Raw genomic sequence first — 21,416 nt, forward strand, 5'->3', positions numbered from 1 at the left:
GGGAACAACCACTATCCAGATACCATGATGAGTTATCGTAAGCATGAAGCGAAGTGTGAATAACTAGGCATGGGAAGAGTTCACCTTTGCGCACCCAAACCTTACGTGTTTTGGGCTGTGTCAGTTCACTTGCTTTTGTTGATCGTGGCTTGTCGACGATTTGAATTGACTTCTTCTTCATATCCTCCTTCTTTGGTTTCCACGCTTGTTTTGCCTTTGGCTTCGGAGTATTTGGTGTCCAAGTTTGTCTCTTCTTATGTTCTATCTTCCTTGGAATCACAGTTGACTTCGTTGTCGTTTTAGGATCACTCTTCAAGGGTGCTATTGAGCTCTTTCCCTTTTGGTAGCAGAATTTCTTTATGTGTCCTAAAACACCACATATATGACAGGCTTTGTTAGTCAAATTGTTTTTAGGAGAGACAAACTTACCATAAAGTTTAGGTACAGCAGTTGACGAGTTTCCATCATCTTTCTTCGTAACTTGATCAATATATGTCCGTTCATAACCAAGTCCAAGTTTATTTGTTTGACCAAGTCCAAGCATCTTGTCTAGTTTGCTCGAGCCAGATGAAAATTGGTTCAAATCCGACTTCAGTTGAATGATCGTCTTGGTGAATTCCATATTTGCTTCTCTAGCTTCTGAGTTTTGCTTGGTAAGAAAATTGATGTTCTCCACCTGAGTCTCCTTTTCTTTTTCAAGTAACGAACACTTCTCAAGTAAAGAGTTGTAAGCCTTGGTCAACCCATCTCTTTCTTGCTCTAGATCCTTTGTTAGTGAGGCCAATTTTGAATTTTCTTGTTCCAACTCATGTAGACTTCGCCGCAGTCTCTTGTTATGTTTAGCCATCTTCTTTGATTCAACAACCAATTGTTGATATGCTGCGACCATGTCATCTTCGTCCGATTCTTCATCTGATGAGTTCTCCGAAGATGACTTCTCTTGTATAGATGTCATAGAGATCGAGTCAGCAGATGCTAAACACATGAAAGTTGAATCCTGTGCAATTAGTGCCGTGGCATTTACATCCTCTTCACTCGAAGTGGAATCGTCAGATGAGGAGTCGTCCCAAGTAATAGCTTGCATCGCTTTCTTCTTCAACGACTTTTTATTAGGACAGTCAGATGCTATATGGCCAAAGCCCCTACACTTGTAGCATTGAATTTGACCTTCACCGCTTTTCTTCTCTTTTGTGGAGTCCTTTTGAGAGTTATCAGATTTTCTGTATTTTGATGAGGAAGAAGAAGACGAACCCCCTTTAGATTTGTTTGTCTTGGAAGAAGTAGACTTGGGAGGAAACTTCTTTCTAAAGTTCCGACGAAACTTCTTTGTTAGAAGTGCTAGTTGCTTTTCAAAGTCCTCCAGGCTTTGCTCCGACTCTGAATCTGATGAGGTTGAAGTGACATCTCCTTTTGTTGATTTTAGAGCCATCCCTGAGGCTTTAGAAAAAGACTTGGAAGAAGACGAATTAGAAGGAAAAGTCATTTCATAAGTTTGAAGAGCACCTACTAATTCTTCTACCTTGAGTTCATCAGGATGTTTGACCGTTTCAATAGCCGCAACCTTAGGACGGAATCGTTCGGGAAGGGTTCTCAAAATTTTTCGAACAATTTTGGAATCGGGAATTTTCTCGCCCAAGTTAGCACACGTGTTTACAATGTCTTGCAAACGAGTATAGTACTCGGTAAAAGATTCATGTTCTTCCATACGAATGGAATCAAATCTACTAGTAAGCATTTGCAATTTTTGAATCTTAACCAAGCTTGTACCCTCGTGTGTAACTCGCAAAGTGTCCCAAATCTCTTTGGCGGTTTCGCACGCCGAGACGCGAGAAAATTCAGTTTGGTTTAAAGCATTGAATAAAGCATTGATACCTTTCCCGTTGAACGAAGATAGTTCATTTTCCTCTTTCGTCCATTTATTTCTAGGTTTCGGACCGGTAACATTCTCGACAACTTCGGTAGGATGTTTCCACCCGAATTCAATGGCTTGCCATACCCGCTCGTCGATAGCAATAAGAAACGCCCTCATACGGACTTTCCAATAAGCGTAATTAGTGCCATCGAAGAGCGGGGGTCGATTGATGTTACCGCCCTCAGCCATGTATTACAACCTATACCCGCTCTGATACCACTTGTAAGATATGGATCCCGAGGATCTAAAAGGTAAGTAACACCTAGAGGGGGTGAATAGGTGTAAAAACGGCAAACTCGAAAATCTCGATGCAAATAAAACAAAGTAGCGGAAAATAAAACAGCACACCGAGAATTTAACGTGGGAAAACTCCAATTCGGGGTGAAAAACCCACGGGACCGATCACGCGAAGAAAATCCACTAAGAAAACTTGAGTACAAGTGATTTTGACAAAAATACACGACTCAATTTACCGATTTCTTGTTTATGGTGATCTTCGCCGGTCCTCAATCGATAGGAATCCACCAATCGACCTAGCTGCAACTCCTCGCAGCGTCAACGCCTCAACTCCTCGAAGCGTCCACCGAATCCTCGGCTTCACGCGAGATCCACCCGTCGAACCTCCTTCCGGAGCTTGTAGAATCGAAGATTTGTGATGATTTAACTTTTGAATACCATAAGCTATGGGGGTTCACCTTTAATCAAAAATCTACTTAATTCTCGTATGAGTTCTCGAGTAAAAACGAAGAATCAAGCCGATTGTTGATTGTAAGAAACTCGTTATGTGAATCGAAACATTGAAACGGAAAAAACAAGTTTCTAGGGTTTAGAATCTGTAAATATTCAAAGCCTTAAACTTTTAGATGACCCACATAGCTTATTTATATGTTTAGAAGACTTAGAAGTAGACTAGGATTGCAAAAAGTCCTTTTTTAAAAACCTGTGTCGTCCTTAGAGACCGGTCTTCTCGAGGAGACCGGTCTGTGAGAGACCGGTCTCTCAAGTGAGGAACCGGTCCCTCACTGCGTGACCAAAATCACAACGTTCGGGAACCGGTCTCTCAAGCTTGAGACCGGTCTCTCGCTGCGCGACAGAAATACCAAGGTTCGGGAACCGGTCTCTCATCACAGGGGACCGGTTGCATCAAAGTTCACGCAGTGAGGACTTTAGGGGAACCGGTCTCTTGACCTCAGGGACCGGTCCCTGAACACAGAAAAGTTCAGTGAAGTATTTTTAAAGCAATCTAAGCCTTCTGAACTTATTCTAATCAAATATCTTCATCACAAATGATCTTTTCTTCATACCTTAGGTGCCGAACTTTACGAGTGAGTCTTTTTTCTTCAATTTAGATCTTTTCTTCAATCTTCTGCAATCAACTCTTCAAGACTCCATTCAACATTACGAAATCCGCCAACCTATAAAATCCTTAACATCGGTGAGTTTCGGGACAGTTCGTGGGTGCCAGCGGAGTTCTAGTGCGACTTCCGGGACTTCCGGCGAGTTACGGCAATCGGTTTTGGGAAACCAATTCCAGTGGGTTTACTGGTGGGGATTATGAGTTAGTGGCTCATATTCATGGGTTGGATTCTAACCCGGTGGACCATTCACAGGTCAGGTTGATTTTTTCGCAGTCGGGAGACCAGTGCTAATTACATACAGGTTGGGTACTTCGATCCGAAGTCAGTAAAGTGGTGCACTGTCACCCCCCCGAACCAGCAGAGGCCCTCCCGGTAGCGTGCCCAGGCCCGCCATATGTCAACACATATAAAGCGTCTACATCAACAGCGAAAATAAAAGCAAGAAATAATCTATACCTAGAGATACCAGAGCATAAAAGATCTATCATCTACAGTAAGGTAAAAGGATAATACTATGACAATAAGAGTGAAATATAAGGTAATACAATATCTGTCCAAAAAGCACAAAAAGGGTGGTCTCTAGTACACTGGTACAGCTCTCAACCTCTCCAAAATAAAATGCATCGAAAAGTAGACCACCTAGCAACTCGTCACTCGCTGAAGAGCTAGCTCGAAGCCACGCCCTTCCCACGGTCCCTAGCCTCTCCCGGCGTGGAAGGCTCTGTAAGAAAACATAAAAAAGAGGGCGTGAGAACTATAATTTATAGTTCCCAGTGGGCAATTACTGACCTCAGCTCAATACACCACTAGGCCCCAGAAGAAAAGGGTAAGTACGATAAACAACGATAATAATAATAACTGCGGTATGAAAGTATGCATGTTTACTATACCACAAACATTACGATGTCAATGTTCCACAATTACTTTTTCATAATAAGGAATGTTCAATGCACAAGTAATATGTCTCAACATGGCCACAGGTACATGTCACGGTTCACTTTATGAAGTTAAATAGATCATGCTTTATCATGGCAACAATGTATATATGGATGCAATAAACAACATCTCCTAGCATACTACATGTATGTATGTATACTCTAGTGTCCAAAACTATGCTAGAAGCACGTCCAAGAAACCCAACTACTACTCTCTATCTAGTAGTGATTATAACACACACAACACCGTGTCGATTTTCATTTCCAATTAAGGACCTACCAAAGGTAGTCCAGCTTGTGCCGCCTAAGTGCCTGTGGTAGCCCAACATCCCTACTCTTGGAATGTGTCTGTCCCACTCGACCCCGTAGGCTTCTCAATACCGCACGAGCGAACATAGGTCGCATAGGCTAACTCCGGAGTGCCGCCTTGTAGGGAACGACCCTTACAAGCATGTACGAATGAGCACAAATAGCAAGCAAGCATAGTCCAAGTTCCAAGTATCCAATCCTCACGTCTCTAACATGGTATAGTCACTAGCATCACGAAGATCTAGTTTAAGTCACAATGTGAAGTTCCAACATTCATTACGCCTAGTGCCCCTTGATGACACTTAAACAATTTAATGTTCAACATGTTCCCAATCACTCAATGGCCCTAACCATAAGGTTCACGCATGTCCTGAGCTCAATGCCGCTTAATGACATTAGCTCTCTATTTCACATAGCATACTAGTTCGATGCCTCTTTATGGCATATTAGGTAACTTTCATGTCACAAATAAACTTGGGTTTAAATGCATGATTCAAGCTCATTTTCATTATAAGGAACATGGCCCAACATAAGAATGCTAAACAATCAAACATAGGCTTCATATGCAACTCTCTACTATATAGGAGTCCAAAATTGCACTATATGTAACATAGGCATTTTAAACATTCTAAAATTTTCAATAAATACATATAACAAAAATATGCATGCTTTTTCATTTTACAATACTTTAATCATCAACAATGAGATTTTCTCATTATGTGGCTAGGTCAAACCTACCGAACCGTCGCGATGTCCTTCGTTTCGCCGAAAGGAGTTGTCCACGAGTTTCAAAATACCCTAAAAGTAGTGAGCGAAGAGATACAAAAGCGTTACGAGCAACTTTAGGCTCAAACATTAACCACCACAAGAAAAGGGTAAAAACTCACATAGGGAGTAGAAATCCTCTCCCAAGTTCCAAAAGAAGGCTAAGATCCTTCCAAAGCAACCTAAACCAAGGTTCTAATCTCATTAGATTAGCTCAAAAAGCCTCCAATCAAAAAGCCCCAAATAAACCCTAGATTTTCCATTCTAGGGTTTCATCCCCCAAAATCTACCAAAGCTAGGTCTAGAGGGAAGAAACAAATAACCAACCTCAAGAGAGCTCCAATCCAAGCTCCAAGGGTGAAGATATTCTCTCTTGCAAGCTCGAAGTCCAAGCTCCAAGCACCAAGGAAGAAGAGAGGGTGAGGAAGATGAGAGGGTGAGGAAGATGCTCCAAGCCCACTAGTTGCTCTTAATCTTCTTCTTCTTCTCTCCTTCTTCTCCTTCTCCTTCTTCTTCTTCTCTATCAAGGATGTAGAGAGAGTTGAGGGAAGAGAAATGAGGAGAAGAGAGAGTGGATGGGTCATATATACCATATATTGCAACAAAATCCAGCTAGGTCCCTCAAAAATCCAAAATTGCATCAGCCTGATCTGGGCAATTTTCGCCCAGAGGGACTGGTCTCTCCCTACAAGGGACCGGTCTCTTGTGTCGAACCCGAGAAACCAACGTTCGAGAACCAGTCTCTCCCTGCGCGGGACCGATCTCTCACTGCGAAGACGCGCTCGGGGACCGGTCTCGCCCGCCAGGGACCGGTTGCCTCGCCGACAGCGCAACACTGCTCACTGGGGGACCGGTCTCTCCTATCAGGGACCGGTCTCCAAGAGTGAAAACTCTCAGGACTCGTCCAAAACTCGAGTTTTCGAACTTTTTGGATCGGAAAACATTCTACGACCCTCCACCAAGTGTGGAAAAGCTCGAAACACATCCAATCACTCGAACCTCGCAAATTGCAAAGGTCCAGTGTGTTACATGCACGCTCGGTGACATTCTCTCCACCCTGTCTTTATTATCTTGCATATCATGTTATGAGCCTAGCATCCTTTTACTTCTTACTTATTGCTCTACTTGGTTACTTTTCGTATTTATCATCATAATTTAGAAGTAGAGCGAATTATCTGTGGTGACCTATTCGGTCGGTTCCATGACTTCCGTTGTTTGATGACCTATGAGGTCGGTATACCCTGAAGGGTAGATTGTCGGCTAGTTGCCGACGGATGATTATAGATTACACTGATCCATGATTTAACATTTACGTGACCTAGTTAGTCGGTTTTGTGACTCTTTGTCGTTTGATAACCTATGAGGCCAGTGTACCCTAAGGGGTAGGATTGTCGGCTAGTGACTGACGGCTAGTTCTGAATTACACTGATGCATAACGTAGCATCCTTGTGACCTATTGGTCGATTCTTATGCATATATTTCAATTGACATTGATTGATCGGTACTTGTATACCTTTGGGAGGATATTGAGTTGTTCCATCCTAGTTGACCTGAGTGGTCAGTACTCATGTTCCTTATAGTTCGATGACCTATTGGTCGATGTGCCCCGAGGGGCGGTGATTTGTTGGGTATTAGCTGACGATTGGCTATGAGCATATCAACATTGATCGCCACTGCTCGTACGCATTTCACGAATGCCAACGGTTTGGCCACCGTAATGTGGTGTTTTTTTCCGGAAAAGTAGTTGGGAGTGCCAGCCCGTGAGCCCAGGAGCTTTATGCTAGGGTTATATGCTTTCAGATCCAGGAGCTTATGCTGGGATCATATGCCTTTCAGACCCAGGAGCTTATGCTATGGTCATATACAGGTTTGAGCAGCTATGACATGGGCCCGATTGGGTTACTTTTGGACTTGTCGTCCGGTTGATGCATGCATACAATAGCAGTAGTGATTTCATATATGTATCTCATTCCTTTATTTATCGTTGCTACTGTATTACCATATCTATGCTTTGTTTATCTCTTCCTATACTGGTGAGTACCCCTCGCCCTCGTCAACTTGCGGTACCCACTGGGAGGGAAGACATATGTACATGTTCCCACCCCCACCTTTTTCAAGTATTGCGGGCGGTGAGGTTTGAGACGAGGCGCGAGACACGTTGTAGCGGTTGATAGAGTTTCCGATCCCGTGACATTCGGTCTAGTTTCTATCCTTGCTTATTCAAATAAATAACTTAGACACTTTATGGTTCAATTGGTTTACTTTATTCGAATTCATGTGGTGTTTGAATGAAATAAAGAACTTGTGGTTTTCTTTTGAGATGAAAATAGTTTTCTACCCCTCGTGGTAGCATGTTTTAAAAGAAAAGGGTTTCCGTGTGGGAAACGGTTTTAAAAAGGTTTTTCATAGTTTCATGATTCTTAGTGTTTCAAAATGAATTTTCGGGTAAGAAATATTTTAAACTAATAGATGTGGATTTATGTACATTTATGATAAAACGAATGTGAATGTGAATGGTGAATAAATATGGATGTTCATAAGTATGTGGTTGTATCTTATATTTGTGCGACGCCATGCAAATATAGGGGAGACTCTGTCCGTGTGAACAGTGAACTCCTTATATTTGTGGTGGATCTAGCATATCCTAGGGTCAAGGTTTTCAAAAAAAAAAAAAAATTGGGCACTTCTGCATTGATTTTTAAATCAAAAAGGGACCTCGGGGCGTGGCAGTGTTGCCCCATAGCTGGCGTGTGTTCAAGCCATTTTAGTTAGGCACATGTGCGGGTTTGTACATTTTAGGTGGCTGGCCAGGCATGGCGTAGGCTTAACTACACCTAGAGTCGATTGCCATGATTGGGTTACGTTGGGAAAGATCCATTTAAACAATTTGATGCATGATAAATTGGTTTAAACGATTGATAATAAAACTTACGTATGATAGAGGCATAGTAATATTATCATATTCCTACCTATCACTACTTTCATATAATTATTTGTTCTGTTCTTTAGTATTTATGCTTTATGAAGACCTAGTGACCTAGGCCGCTCATTTTGGCGACTGAACCCACCGAGAACTATCCTTATAATTCTCACACCCTCTTTGGTTTTATTTCCAGAGCCACCATAAACCACCGGAGAGCATGTCAAGGAGCTGGCAAAGCAGATAGCATGTAAAAGATGCCCCTGAGAGTATAGAAACGACCCTGTTCTCTGTATTCAATATGAGAATAGAATGTAAAAGAAATAGTTAAACTTATGATGTATTGTAATATCTTTGATGTCGTGTCGTTTTTTATCTTATCTAGTTCTTCACCTTATTTGTATTAGTTGTGTATGCTTCATATGTATGGAGCTTAAGTTTGTACATACGACAGGTCTTTGGCGCTACCGAGGAGCTTCTGCTATAGTCTCAAGGCGTGAAACATGGAGCAACATTTTCTTTAGATTAAGATGTCCCTGAGAGGGTACACTTCGTACAAGCTCACTACAGAAATTCAGGTTGTCATTGAGGTGAGCACAGACCAAAGAGCGGTCGAGGGATCACCGTGCTCCACTGACCGAGGGTTCGTCAGCAGCAGAGGTAGTCGAAGGAGTAACCTTGGGTCTAGAGTCTTCACAGCCAAGCAGCAAGGAACATCAGCAGTTTAGAGGCTTCACGCACAACAAGGGTAACTGGAGCTGGTTGAGGGGGGATTGCAGGGAGGTCGAGGATTGTCGTGCTCCACCGCCCGTGGGTCGTCGGTGGCAAGGATCGCCGGATATAGAGGTTTGGCTACGATTGGAGTGGATTTGGTGTAGAGAGCATCATAGCTTGAGGGAAGCTCAAGGAGGGCCTAGGGTCGCCAGTGCCATCGAGGAAGAGGTCGCCAGAGTAGTGAAGGTCGGTGATGGCGAGGGCACTGCAACTAAACCGAGAGAGAGGGAAAGAGAGAAAAAGAGAGAAGAATTTGAGAGAGAGAAAGAGAGCTAGAGACATAGAGGGAGAGAAAGAAAGACAAAAAGAACTTGGCCTGGGCTCGCTGCCGGCTGAGAAGGATGGCCAATGACTGGGAGGTAGTCGGGCGGTGGCTGGTGGGGGAGAGTAGGTCTAGAGTTTTCTCTTTTTTCCCTCTTTATTTCCCTTTCAATTATAAGAATCACACTTTAGTCCCTACATTGTTTCTCCTTGTCTATTTAGTCTGCTCTCAGTCCTCTATGCGAAGGAGTCTTTTGTTTCGAAAATTTTTCACTTTTCACACATGAAATAATTACTTTTTCACAAATTGCTCTATTTTATTAGGGTAAACTTCAAATACCACCCTTATGGTTTCACACTTTCCAACTTTAGTACCCTATGGTTTAAAGTGTATCAAGTTAGTGTCATATAATTATATTTTTATTTTTTTCATCAGCTTTTTCATTAATATTTCATTAAATTATATACAAAAAACTTCATATATCCTATCTAGGTTTATCAAATATTTATTTTAGTATCCTTTAGTTTTAACTTTGTCACTGATTTAACAAAAAATTAGTGGAATCGATAATAAAAAAATAAAATGAAATCACAGGGCACTAAATTGATACACTTTAAACCACAGAATATTAAAGTGAGAAAGTATTAATGTCATGCCCCGGATTACCACATTTCCACGGGCACGTCCACAAACTCGCCGTATACATAGGAATTTTTCGTGTATACAAAGCGATAGCTACCTGTAAACAAAACGTCGCTACAACTAAATGTATCGAGCTCCTAAACTGAAACGGGAATATATATAAAACATAAGGTTCATAGTACATACAAAAGCTCCGAACCAATACTAACACCTCGCTCTAGCGAGTAGACCGAACATAGTGTATGTACATGAACGAAACCCACTACCTCTGACGGGTACTCCGCTAGCACAGCAACCAAGGGTAGGAAGAATCTAGCTCGCGACTCCCTTCCCGCGGTCAGAATCAGCAATAGCAGCAGCCACAGACGAAGGCTCTGCAAAAAGGTGTCAACAACTGGGTGTGAGAACTACTGCAAAACAGAGTAGCGCTCAATGGGTACCGCCACCGACCTAAACGGCCCACCCACTAAGTCTACAAAAATATGTGCAAAGGATAGTAATGAAAGCTGGAAAAACTCTAAAGCTATATGCCACTATATCGCTAACCAACACAGGCTACCTGTAGATAAAACATGCATCACACTGACCCAATCTCACTAGGGACTGCGATATGCCTGTCCCGCCTGTCTAAGCTATACCGTACACCACCCCGAGGGCGGCCGGTGGAGAGCAAAACTGCAAAAGTCCAAACTAGACTACTACGACATCAACGCAAGGTAGCCAGACTCCGGAGCGGCACTCGTGGGCGCGACCCAACCGAGCATGCAAGTATGTCTCTATCGAGCTCAATCAACCGAGCATGCAAGTATATCCATACCCGACTTGGACCCAACCCGAATCTGACCTTTTAGTGGATAGGGTCCGGAAGAGTTTTCAAATCCGGACCCAGAACCGAATTCGGACCTGGACCCGGTAAAATACCGGATAGTAAATAAAAGAAATTGATGTTAAGAGATCAATTTCAATAGGACATATAAATGAAGGGTCTTTGTGTATTTTCATTCAAGTGAAAATCCTAGTCTCTTTGTTTAGTCATATTTTTATTTTTTTATTTTACTCATTTTTTTAATTCTAGTTGTTTACTGCTTAAATCTTTCTTCCGAGCAAATTTTATTGGACAGGGCGCAACTAATTAGAACGCGAGTTTTTTATTGTGATAGGTTTAAGATGTGTTAATAGATTGCTTAGTAAAATTTATGAAAAATATATGCATACGGGTACCTGTATCTGATCTAGACCCGACCCATATCCAACCTATATCGAGTCTTAAACGGGTAATATAAGGATAGTCACTAATCAGACCCGATCAAATAAACTCGATAGGTATATTTATTATTAACTTAAGTATTCATATTCGAACCCGATCCGAAATTAAATAAGTAGGATATATTTTTTTGTATCTATTTTTTTTAGGGTACGAGTATGGTATATTGACTATCCAGAGCCGATCCGATCCATGAACATCTTTATCGGTCCATCTCTTATGTTATATTACATTAAATATTTATAAATTAAAATAGAGTGGCTCTTATAAATTTTTTTAAAAAAAATCTTCCAAAAGAGCTCCTAGGCCCATCCTTATCCCCCGTCCTCTCCTTGTTCTTCTTCCTCCTCCTCACCGCCACCCAAACCTCACCACCATCCACGTGCCTCGACCGATCCCCACCCATCTCCGATGACCCCGCGGCGACTCCATCCCTCGCCCTCTCCGACCCCACCCCAGTCTCCCCCTCCGCCGTGAAGTCCTGGCGCACCGCTGCGCTCTTCCCTCTCGGGGCGAAGATCAGTTGAAAGGACAAGAATTAATATTGGGAAGCGACATCCGATTGAGTTGTTCTGCCAAGTTCTTCCCACTTGGGAGGGAGCACCGGTCTTAACGTGTTATTCGGGAATAACCTGTTAAGTCCCGATCGAGCAAGAAATTAATTTCCTCTCTTTTTTCTTTTTTTTCTTTTTTTTTTTTTCATCGTCCCCTCTTGGTCGCGAATATTCCCTCAACCAAATAAAGCCTAGAGAACAAGAATATATATTTCCGATCACTTTAAACCACAATGACTTGATTGATTATCCATATGTCAGTAAGTACAGCTTAAAGAATCCAAAAGATTTCTAATCCAATGTATCTAAAAACCACCGAAACAAACTCATTTTTGAGTCAAAAGTAACAAAGCTAATACTCGTGTGATAAATTTGCCTGTTGCAAAAATATAAGGCTTTAGAACCAAATGCTTTTCCGAGGAAAATGTACGTGACATTTAGTTAGCCGTTAGCGTCATTAAGAACACAATTCTCTTGCAATAATTAATCAAATCAGTAAAAGAACAAAAAGGACGAGGCATAGCCTCAGAGAGAATGAAATAGCAGAAAGGACGACAATCTTGTTTAGGAATTTGCTGCCCAAATGCATACGATTTTTTTTTTTTTTTTAAATGTAGTTTAGTAGAAAAACTGTAAGTAGGAACGAACCAAGTATTAGGAGACATCCTCAAGCCGGAATATGAACATACGTACGTAAAAAACCAAGATCATTGAAACGTACATATATACTCTAGTCATACATATATGCATGCATGCATATAGTAAATCTGGTTGGTGACTTGGGCTTGCAATGAAGTTCTTCTTTTGTAGGCCTCTCAGCCCAGCGAGCAACCCAGGCAGAAAGACCCACTTCAGTCCAGCTGGTGAAGGCAGGGGAACCAGACAAGCGGGTGAACGAACACATTCATGGAAGTGGCCGTCAATCCTTTCTTCGACCTCAACAAGAGATTATTGAACAAATTAAGAAGCCCCCCCATTCATTGGAAATGGTTCCATCTCCCAGCGGTGAGTAACGCCGCGCTCATGCAAGCTCTATTACCATTACTAGTCTAGTGTCTACAGGATCCTTGGGGATTAACATTCCAAATCTTCGACTTTGTTATCTTACTGCATGTTTAGGACAAACTGACCCAGAGTTTGGATGGGTTAAGGAACCACAACCTCCAAAAACTGCAGCCCTAGTAAATCTTATAAACCTTGCAAAATCCGGATCACTCGTGAGAAAGTAAGATTAATTTGTGAATAATACACTGTTCGCTAGAGCCAACTCAGAACCTTAATTAAGACCAATAGCAGCTGCCAAAAAGGAAATTCCTAGTTTACATCTAATGAGCGTTTGGATTGACGTCGTAATTATAATTACTCGGTTGAAAATTAAGCCTGCTGATGGTAAAAATATTGGCCTTGCCATCAACTGGCTGGTAGAATGCCAGGCGCATTCACCATCCAATCATGGACTGGAACTTTTTTTAAGTTCTTCTAAAAAAGAGGACTTCTTCGTACCATTTCAAATAGAATTTGTTTCCAAGAAATTACACCCATGGCTATGTAATAGATTTTGTCGATGTCTCTCTGACAGATGATGGCAAAGGCTAATATTTCAACACATAACAAACTTGATTTACAGCGGAATTGCATCTTCATCAATCCAAAAGCCCCCTAAGCAGCAAATGCTTTCCAAATTTGGAAACATTCTGGTCTGCTTTCGGGAAATGCTGACCTGACCCTAAAGAGGTTCAAGATATAAGAGAACAGCATACTCTATAAAGAATGGATGTTATATTAAAAGGAGAAAAGAAGAAACTACTACTATAATCCACACTACAAGAAGAGGAAAACTAAAAAAAAAAAAAGAAAAAAAGAAAGGAAAAGAGGCATATCTTTTTCGATAAATGCAAAATATATAAATAAATACATTACAAGTCATCATCCTTTGAAGAAAGATCAGAACGTGGAGAGGACGCAGAGCTCCCCGCTCTCTCCTTGGACTCGACTAGCATAACAACAACGTGCCGCATCGGTGGCCTATCAAAGGGAGACATGTTCGTACAAAGCAAAGCGATTTTCAAAACCATGATCATGTGGTTGATGGTGGTTTTGTCTTCTAGATCCAATTTAGTATCTAATATTCCTGCATTTAAAGAATTATTCCGGATATAGGTCCTCACCCATGTCACGAGGTCGCCTCCCTGGTCTAATGGTTGCACAGGTGTTTTTCCGGTCAGCAACTCCAATAGCACGACTCCATAACTGTATATGTCACTTTTTTCTGTGACCTTCATAGTATATGCATATTCTGCGGAAAAAAGTGTGAATGAAATTAGTAAATAATTACATGTTAGTAGTAAATCCTATACACAAATTGCAAGATAGATACCAATACTCTAAATACGAGGGGTTATACAGCAACGAAGTGGTCAAAGAAAAGTAAACACATTATTGAGTTGGACGCAATCATCAAAATGCGAAATCGGTGAATGCACTGACACGAAGAAAATTGAAAAAAAAAAAAAAAAAAAAGGGTCAACAAAGTATTTTAGTTCTTTATCATAAATTGAAGCCTCTATCCTCCCTTTCCCTATGGAAAAGAATTACTCGTTACGAGTTAACATGTTAACATAATAATAACTAATAAACAGCTGCTTCTGCACTTTATTACAACAAACCTAACTATGATTCTTTAAGGTATATTTTAATATCCGAATTTCTGTACGATGTGATCAAGTGGTGGGTTAACAAACATCTGCAGAAGTAAATTACCAAGACAAAACTGTATGTACCTATCCCTGCAACCTATGGGGGACAACTATTTATGGTCACAAAACTCAGCTCTCCAAATAAAGTAAAAGAATTTCAAGTGACACTTAAAGAGTTTAAGGCTCGAGAATATATCAGCCAGGAAGAAAAATATTAGACTCTTCAGTATTAGAATTTCCCTCAATTGGTGACTTCAGATAAATAAACAGGGTAATAAATAAAAAAGGTGAAGAAGACGACACTGTGAAAGCAAAGAGAGAGAGAGATGTATTAAGTTCCAATCGAGAACTCACCAGGAGCTATATACCCATAAGATCCTGCAACTGCAGACATGGACTTCAATTGCGGCATATCAATTACCTTCGCTAATCCAAAGTCTCCAACATGAGCTTCGAAATTTTCGTCAAGCAAAATATTATTCGATTTAATATCCCGATGAATTATCCTTGGCTTGCAATCATGGTGCAAATAAGAAAGCCCCTCCGCTGCCCCAAGCGCTATCATGAACCGGGTCTTCCAATCAAGACAAGAAGACGTCGAGCTCTGTCCGTGAAGTAGCTCACCTAAACTGCCTCTCGACATGTACTCGTATAAAAGAAGGTTTGAACCTTGGTGATAACAGAACCCGTAAAGCTTCACAATATTGCGATGCCTGATTTTTCCAAGCGTCAAAATCTCAGCTCGAAAGCTGTTGTCAACATTGCTCCCTTCTCTATTTGATGCGAGCTTCTTTACAGCAATCATCTGTCCGGACTTCATAATAGCTCTATACACTGTCCCACAAGCACCCCTTCCAATAATGAAACTCTCGTCGAAATTATTTGTGGCAGAAACCAAATCTTGGAATGTGCAGCCCTCCTTTGGGGAAATATACATGCTCGGTGTTGTAGAAGAGAGCTGCTTATCTTGCAAAGGAGCAACTGTTTCAAGTGGTCTTCTCATGTGGTATACAATTACAGCAATAAGAATAAGCGAAATCGCTCCGATAACAGCAGAAATACTAGCGACGATCTTACCCACTGGGGTATCTATTGTTTTATCTGTCGAGGAAGGAGACATAGATGGGGACCCACCACACTGGCCAAGTGGTCCACCACAAAGCCCTCTATTTCCTATAAAACTGCTTGAGGGCATAGTATCGAATAATGAGATTGGTGGGAGAGGGCCAGTCAGATCATTGTATGATACATTAAGTCCGAGTAAACTGGATAGATTAGCAAACGTAGCCGGGATTTCTCCAGTTAAGTTGTTATTGTTGAGTAAAAGATATTCTAACAAAGCAAGATTTCCTAGTTCCGACGGTACATTCCCTGAGAGATTATTGCAGCTGATATTCAGAGCAATTTGTAAGCTCGAGAGCCCTCCCAATTCCTTCGGTATTGACCCCAGAAACTGATTCCCGCCCATCTGCAGCTCTGTCAAACGAGAGAGCTTACCCAAAATGGAAGGTATCATCCCTGATAGCTTGTTATCGGAAAGGATAAGCAGTTCCAACTGTAAAAGAGTTCCGACTTCATTAGGCAATGCACCCTCAAAGCTGTTCTGGCTGAGATCAAGCCGTTGAAGCGATGTACATTTGAAAATCTCTAGTGGTATATTTCCACCCAATTTGTTTGACGAAATATTGAATACGACCAGCCTTGACAAATTACCAATCTCACCCGGCAGTTGAGAAGTGAAAAAATTATTGGGAAGACTTAGCCTTTGCAAAGCTTTGCAATTCCTTATTTCTGGTGGAATTGGACCACTGAATTTGTTTTGGTCTAACTCGATTGTTGTCAGATTGACCAAATTGCAAAGATCAGAGGGGAAACTCCCCGTCAAGCTATTTCCACCAACTCGAAGTTGAACTAAAGATTTGCAATTTATTACCCCTTTCGGAATATTCCCACTTAGCTTGTTCGACCCAAAATTTAACAAAATTAGGTTGACATGCGAACATAGGTGTCTCGGTATCTGCCCGGTAAGATTATTGTTCGAGAAATCAACCACCCAAAGTGGACTATATACTCCAAGTTTTTGAGGGATATCACCGGAAAGCATGTTATTGAAGAGCTGCAATTGGATTAGCTTGCTTAAATACTGAAACCCTAAAGGGATGGGCCCCCAGAGTGAATTGATCGAGAGATCGAGCTTACGCAAGTTTGTCAATCCACATAACTCAATTGGAATAGGACCTGTAAGGTGGTTTTGGAATAGGTAAAGAAGGTACAAGCCCTTTATAATGCCAAAATCCTTCGGAATTTCACCAGTCAAAGCATTCTCCGAAAAATCTATTTCCTTCGCTAAAGAAAGATTTCCAATTTCTCTCGGGATAGTGCCGTTTAATCCATTCCTATAAAGGTATAAGTATTCTAGGTTACAGAGTTTCCCAATTGTATTGGGTATAACACCAAGTAAATTATTCTCATAAAGCGCCAGGGTTCGGAGATTTGTACAGTTCCCGATCTCCTCAGGAATTGTCCCCGATAACTGATTTTGCCAAAGAATAACTTCCCTCAAATAGCCCAGTTTTCCTATCTCTTTAGGGATATTACCCGCAAGCTGGTTTTGGGCAAGACCGAGTATTTCCAAATTTTGGCATTCACTTATCTCAGCAGGAAGACTTCCAGAAATTGAATTCTGTCCTGCTCGAAAAGTCGACAGATTCTTCAACTTGCCAATAGACCGAGGCAACGAACCCGAGAGATTGTTTGAATACGCCACTAGTTCTGTTAAGGAAGACATGCTTCCGATCTCGTCGGGTAAAGAGCCTGAAAGCTTGTTATTACAAATGTTACAATTAGTCAAAAGGGATAGGTCTCCCAGTTCGGGGGGAATTTGGCCTTCAAAATTGTTGTTGTTCAGGAAAAGGGTTTCTAACTTGGAACAGTTTCCAATTTCACGAGGAATGGCACCCGAAAACCCGTTGAAGGAAAGATCAAGATAAGTTAGCTGAGTCAAACCGCCGATGCCCGATGAGACTGTCCCCGATAGGTTCATTGCCCTAAGATCGAGAGAAGAAACTACAGGATCATAATCGGTCGTGCAGTTAACGCCCTTCCAATTACAAGGCGCTCGGTCTTCAGGGTTCCAATTATCAAGATGGTGGAATTCGTCGACCCATTTGCTCTTAAGTTCTAAGAGTGCTTGGCCTTCAAGGTTGAGCGCCCGCGAACTGCGCGTCAGCAGGCAGGCTAGAACGAAAATCACATACATTTTCATCCTTGGAGATACGGCGATCGGTGTTATTAGCGGACCCAAAACGAATTCATTGTTTTCGAAACTGTCTCCTTCATCACCTCAGTTTCACATCAAGCATGTCTCATTCCCTGGATTTTGAGTCCAAAGGATACAAAACAAACAGCAGATGAGACAATTTTCTCTTACAGACAAATATATACGAACATCAAAAAAAGCCATAAATCAATTAATAGAATAATAGCATCCGACTCATACAAAATATTTGGGCGAAAAAAAGCATTATTGATACTGAACACTGAAAATTTTGGTTTTCCTGCTTAATCCTACCATATGATTAAGAATGATCCCATAAGAATTTCGCAGTATCTTTTGACTATGTTGAGAGGGTACGAGGCAAACCACTAAATTCTAACAAAATTCAATTAAACAAGTTTTCTGAAATCAAAAGAAAATCACGATTAGGCAGGAAAATGAAAATTCTGAAAACTCGGGGACGTACATCGAAATGCGGAACAGTACATGAAAAAAAGTCTATACATTTTTACCTAGAACTTAATCTATTGATAAAATTTTTGGGAGTAAAAAGAACAAGGCAAAAGTATCAACGCATTATTACCTCCGTGAACTGAAGCCTCCATTGAGAACCAAAAGAAGGTGGATTCGAATTGCTTCGGCAAAACACAGAATTCGAAACAAGCTCAGTGCTTTTATTCGGGTGCTCAAAAAAAAAAAATTAAAATTAAAAATAGAATACTAATAATAACAGTAAGCATCTTCCTCTCTTCTCGCCATTGAGTGAGCCCAAATTTCCACCGTTCGGTAACGGCCAAATCCCCCAATTCTCGTACCTAACTTTGAAAAAGAAAAAGAAAAATAAATAAATAAAAAAGAAACTTCCAGAAGCCCTCCGGGAAAAATGAAAAAAAAAAAAAATTAAAATTAAAAATAAAACGCCCACTTCAAATCCACTTCACCTCATCACAAATTCGTCCCCAGTGGAATTAACCTCTCCTCTTTTTTTCCGACCGAAATATTATTACCCAAAAATCCATAAAAACGAGGCACCTTTTTTGGATGTGGATCTGCAAAAAAATAAAATCCTGTTTTTTCAGGATCAATCTACCACGTTTTGTCTCCCCTTTGCTATTTGTTTTTCAAGATTTTCTGCCGACTCGTTGTTCACTAGATCCACCCTCGTTTTGGCCTCATCCAAATCTCACCCCCCAAAAGACCCCCAAAATATATATATTTATATATATATACATAGATATATAAGAAAAAAAAATGGAAAAAAAACAAAATTATTAGGTGAGAGAGAGGTGAGAGAGAGAGAGAAGTGAAAGAGAGAGAGAGAGAGAGAGAGATGAGAGAGAGAGAGAGAGAGGGGTGGAAGGGAGGGAGGGACAGTGGAAGGAGGAGGTGTAATGGCAGGCAAGCACGCTTTCAAGTTTTTTCGACTTTCCAACTCTTTTCCCTCTTTCTGTCCTAATCCAGCCAGCCCCCACATCCCACCCTCCTTTTTTTTTCTTTTTTTTCTTTTTTTTTTTCAAGAAATTTTTTTTTTGGTTGATCTTATTATTACTCTTGTTTATAAAAACTTCAGCTAGCAGTGAGGACTATTTTTCTGTAATTATCTTATCAGATTAATGTTTTAAACAATATGATCTATGATTATCAAATACTCATCGTATCGACTTTTTAAATAGCAATAATATGATTTGTATAGATCTTAGAAAGCCAATTTGCATAAAAAACCCACAAGTTTTAAATTTTTGCAAAACTGAACCGTCTTTTTGGATTTTACAGATTTAGTCCGAATTTTCAGCAAACTAACCAAAATACCTTTATATCTTTTTCTTTATTTTTTTTTTCTCTCTTTTTTTTTTTTCTCCGAAGAAGGTGGCGGAGGCTGAGGTAGAGGCGGAAACGGCACGCCTCGCCTCTGCCCTTCTAGGCCTCGCCCTCGCCGACTCACCCCCCACCCTCCTCGCCTCCGACCCCGCCGAATTTCTTCTTCTTTTTTTTTTTTCCCTCTCCAACCCTCCTCCACCGCCTCCGTGGCTCTCCGTGACCCTCCGCAACGATAGCAAGGACGGTGCCGCATCTTCTTCCTCTGCCTTCGCTCTCCACCTCCACTACAACTGATTTTCTACCCGTCAAAACAAACCCACCGTCCCCACCGACGCCGCCGGCAACGAAGATGAAGTGCTTCTCGGAGTCGAAAAACATGCCGACAAGGGAGGGGGAGAAACATAGTTACATTCGATGAGGGCGAGAAAAATAATTACACTTCAGTGAGGGCGGTAGCTACGATAAAGGGCAAGGAATAGGTCGTGATCCAAAAAAAATTATAAAAAGAAAAAAAAAATAAGAATAATAAAAAATAAAAATTTAAAAAAAAATTCTACAAGAAAGAATAAAAATAATAGAAGAAGAAAGAAAAAGATAAAATTACACAGTTAAAATAAAATTACGCTGTTTTAAAAAATTTTTATACTATTTTAAATAAAAATTGCACTCTTTGAACAGAAATTACACTCTTTAGAATAAAAANCAGAGGCGGAGGCGGAAAGGGCCTACCTCGCCTCTCACCCTCATGCCCTCGCCCTCGCTCATGCACCCCCCGCCTTCCCCGCCTCCGACCCCGCCGAAGGCTACGTTGTGATCCTCTTTTTTCCCTCTCCAACCCTCCTCCACCGCCTCCGTGGCTCTCCGTGACCCTCCGCAACGATAGCAAGGACGGTGCCGCATCTTCTTCCTCTGCCTTCGCTCTCCACCTCCACTACAACTGATTTTCTACCCGTCAAAACAAACCCACCGTCCCCACCGACGCCGCCGGCAACGAAGATGAAGTGCTTCTCGGAGTCGAAAAACATGCCGACAAGGGAGGGGGAGAAACATAGTTACATTCGATGAGGGCGAGAAAAATAATTACACTTCAGTGAGGGCGGTAGCTACGATAAAGGGCAAGGAATAGGTCGTGATCCAAAAAAAATTATAAAAAGAAAAAAAAAATAAGAATAATAAAAAATAAAAATTTAAAAAAAAATTCTACAAGAAAGAATAAAAATAATAGAAGAAGAAAGAAAAAGATAAAATTACACAGTTAAAATAAAATTACGCTGTTTTAAAAAATTTTTATACTATTTTAAATAAAAATTGCACTCTTTGAACAGAAATTACACTCTTTAGAATAAAAATTACGCTCTTTAGACGAAAATTACACTATTTGAATAAAATTTACACAATTCCTCTTTCTCTTCTTCCTCCTTCTCTTTCCCCTCCGCTTTCCCTGCAGCGGGCGTTGACGGCGAAGATGGCGTCCCAATCCCCCACCCCCGTCTCCTCCACCGTCGGATACTTGGAGTCGCAAACCCCTGCGCACGCCACCAGCACGTGCGCGGGGCGCCCGAACGCCGCCTCTGCCCCGTCGAAGAGCGGCCCAAAAAAAAATTACACTATTTCTCTTTTAGCCCCCGTTTCGCACTCCCAACTCTCTAAACCCCCTCGCGAACCCTCCATGGCCTCCTCCACCACCTCCTCCGTCGAGGCCGCGGTGCCGAAGTCGATGCCGACGTCGCAGGCCCTACCGCTGGCGAGGCGCACCATGATCGTGACGGGTGTGTCGCACGGGATCGGGCGCGCCATCGCGGCGCACCTTGCGTCGCCCGGCGCCACATCGTCCTCGGCTACTCCTCCAGCCCCGCCCAGGCCGAGCTCCTCGCCGCCGACGACGAATCTGGGGACGGATCGGGAAGGCAGGGCTAGGGAGTTGGTCCGC

At 41.6% G+C, this 21,416-nt stretch overlaps 1 protein-coding gene across 2 annotated transcripts; it reads right to left on the reverse strand.

Moving 5' to 3' along the window:
- On the reverse strand, positions 13,456 to 18,966 carry LOC109707687 (probable leucine-rich repeat receptor-like protein kinase At5g63930). Of its 2 annotated transcripts, none has more exons than XM_020229156.1 (4): positions 18,610 to 18,966; positions 18,252 to 18,483; positions 14,746 to 17,763; positions 13,456 to 13,991 (listed from the first exon to the last, which is right to left on the reverse strand). In XM_020229156.1, the coding sequence occupies exons 3-4, from the start codon at positions 17,654 to 17,656 to the stop codon at positions 13,612 to 13,614; spliced, it is 3,291 nt and encodes a 1,096-aa protein (XP_020084745.1). In that variant the 5' UTR covers positions 17,657 to 17,763; positions 18,252 to 18,483; positions 18,610 to 18,966; the 3' UTR covers positions 13,456 to 13,611. The 2 variants fall into 2 exon arrangements, with proteins under 2 accessions (XP_020084745.1, XP_020084746.1); XM_020229157.1 differs by having other exon boundaries at positions 18,252 to 18,487.

This window comes from Ananas comosus, linkage group 3 (genome assembly GCF_001540865.1).
Source record: "Ananas comosus cultivar F153 linkage group 3, ASM154086v1, whole genome shotgun sequence".
In the NCBI taxonomy this organism is placed as follows: Eukaryota; Viridiplantae; Streptophyta; class Magnoliopsida; order Poales; family Bromeliaceae; genus Ananas; species Ananas comosus.

What these genes read in the sequence shown, in the direction of transcription:
- LOC109707687 (XM_020229156.1), bottom strand. Translation starts at nt 17,656, where the DNA reads ATGAAAATGTATGTGATTTTCGTTCTAGCCTGCCTGCTGACGCGCAGT. An exon ending in TTATGGGTATATAGCTCCTG is followed by an intron (nt 13,992 to 14,745) that starts GTGAGTTCTCGA and finishes TTTTTTCCGCAG; the next exon opens with AATATGCATATACTATGAAG.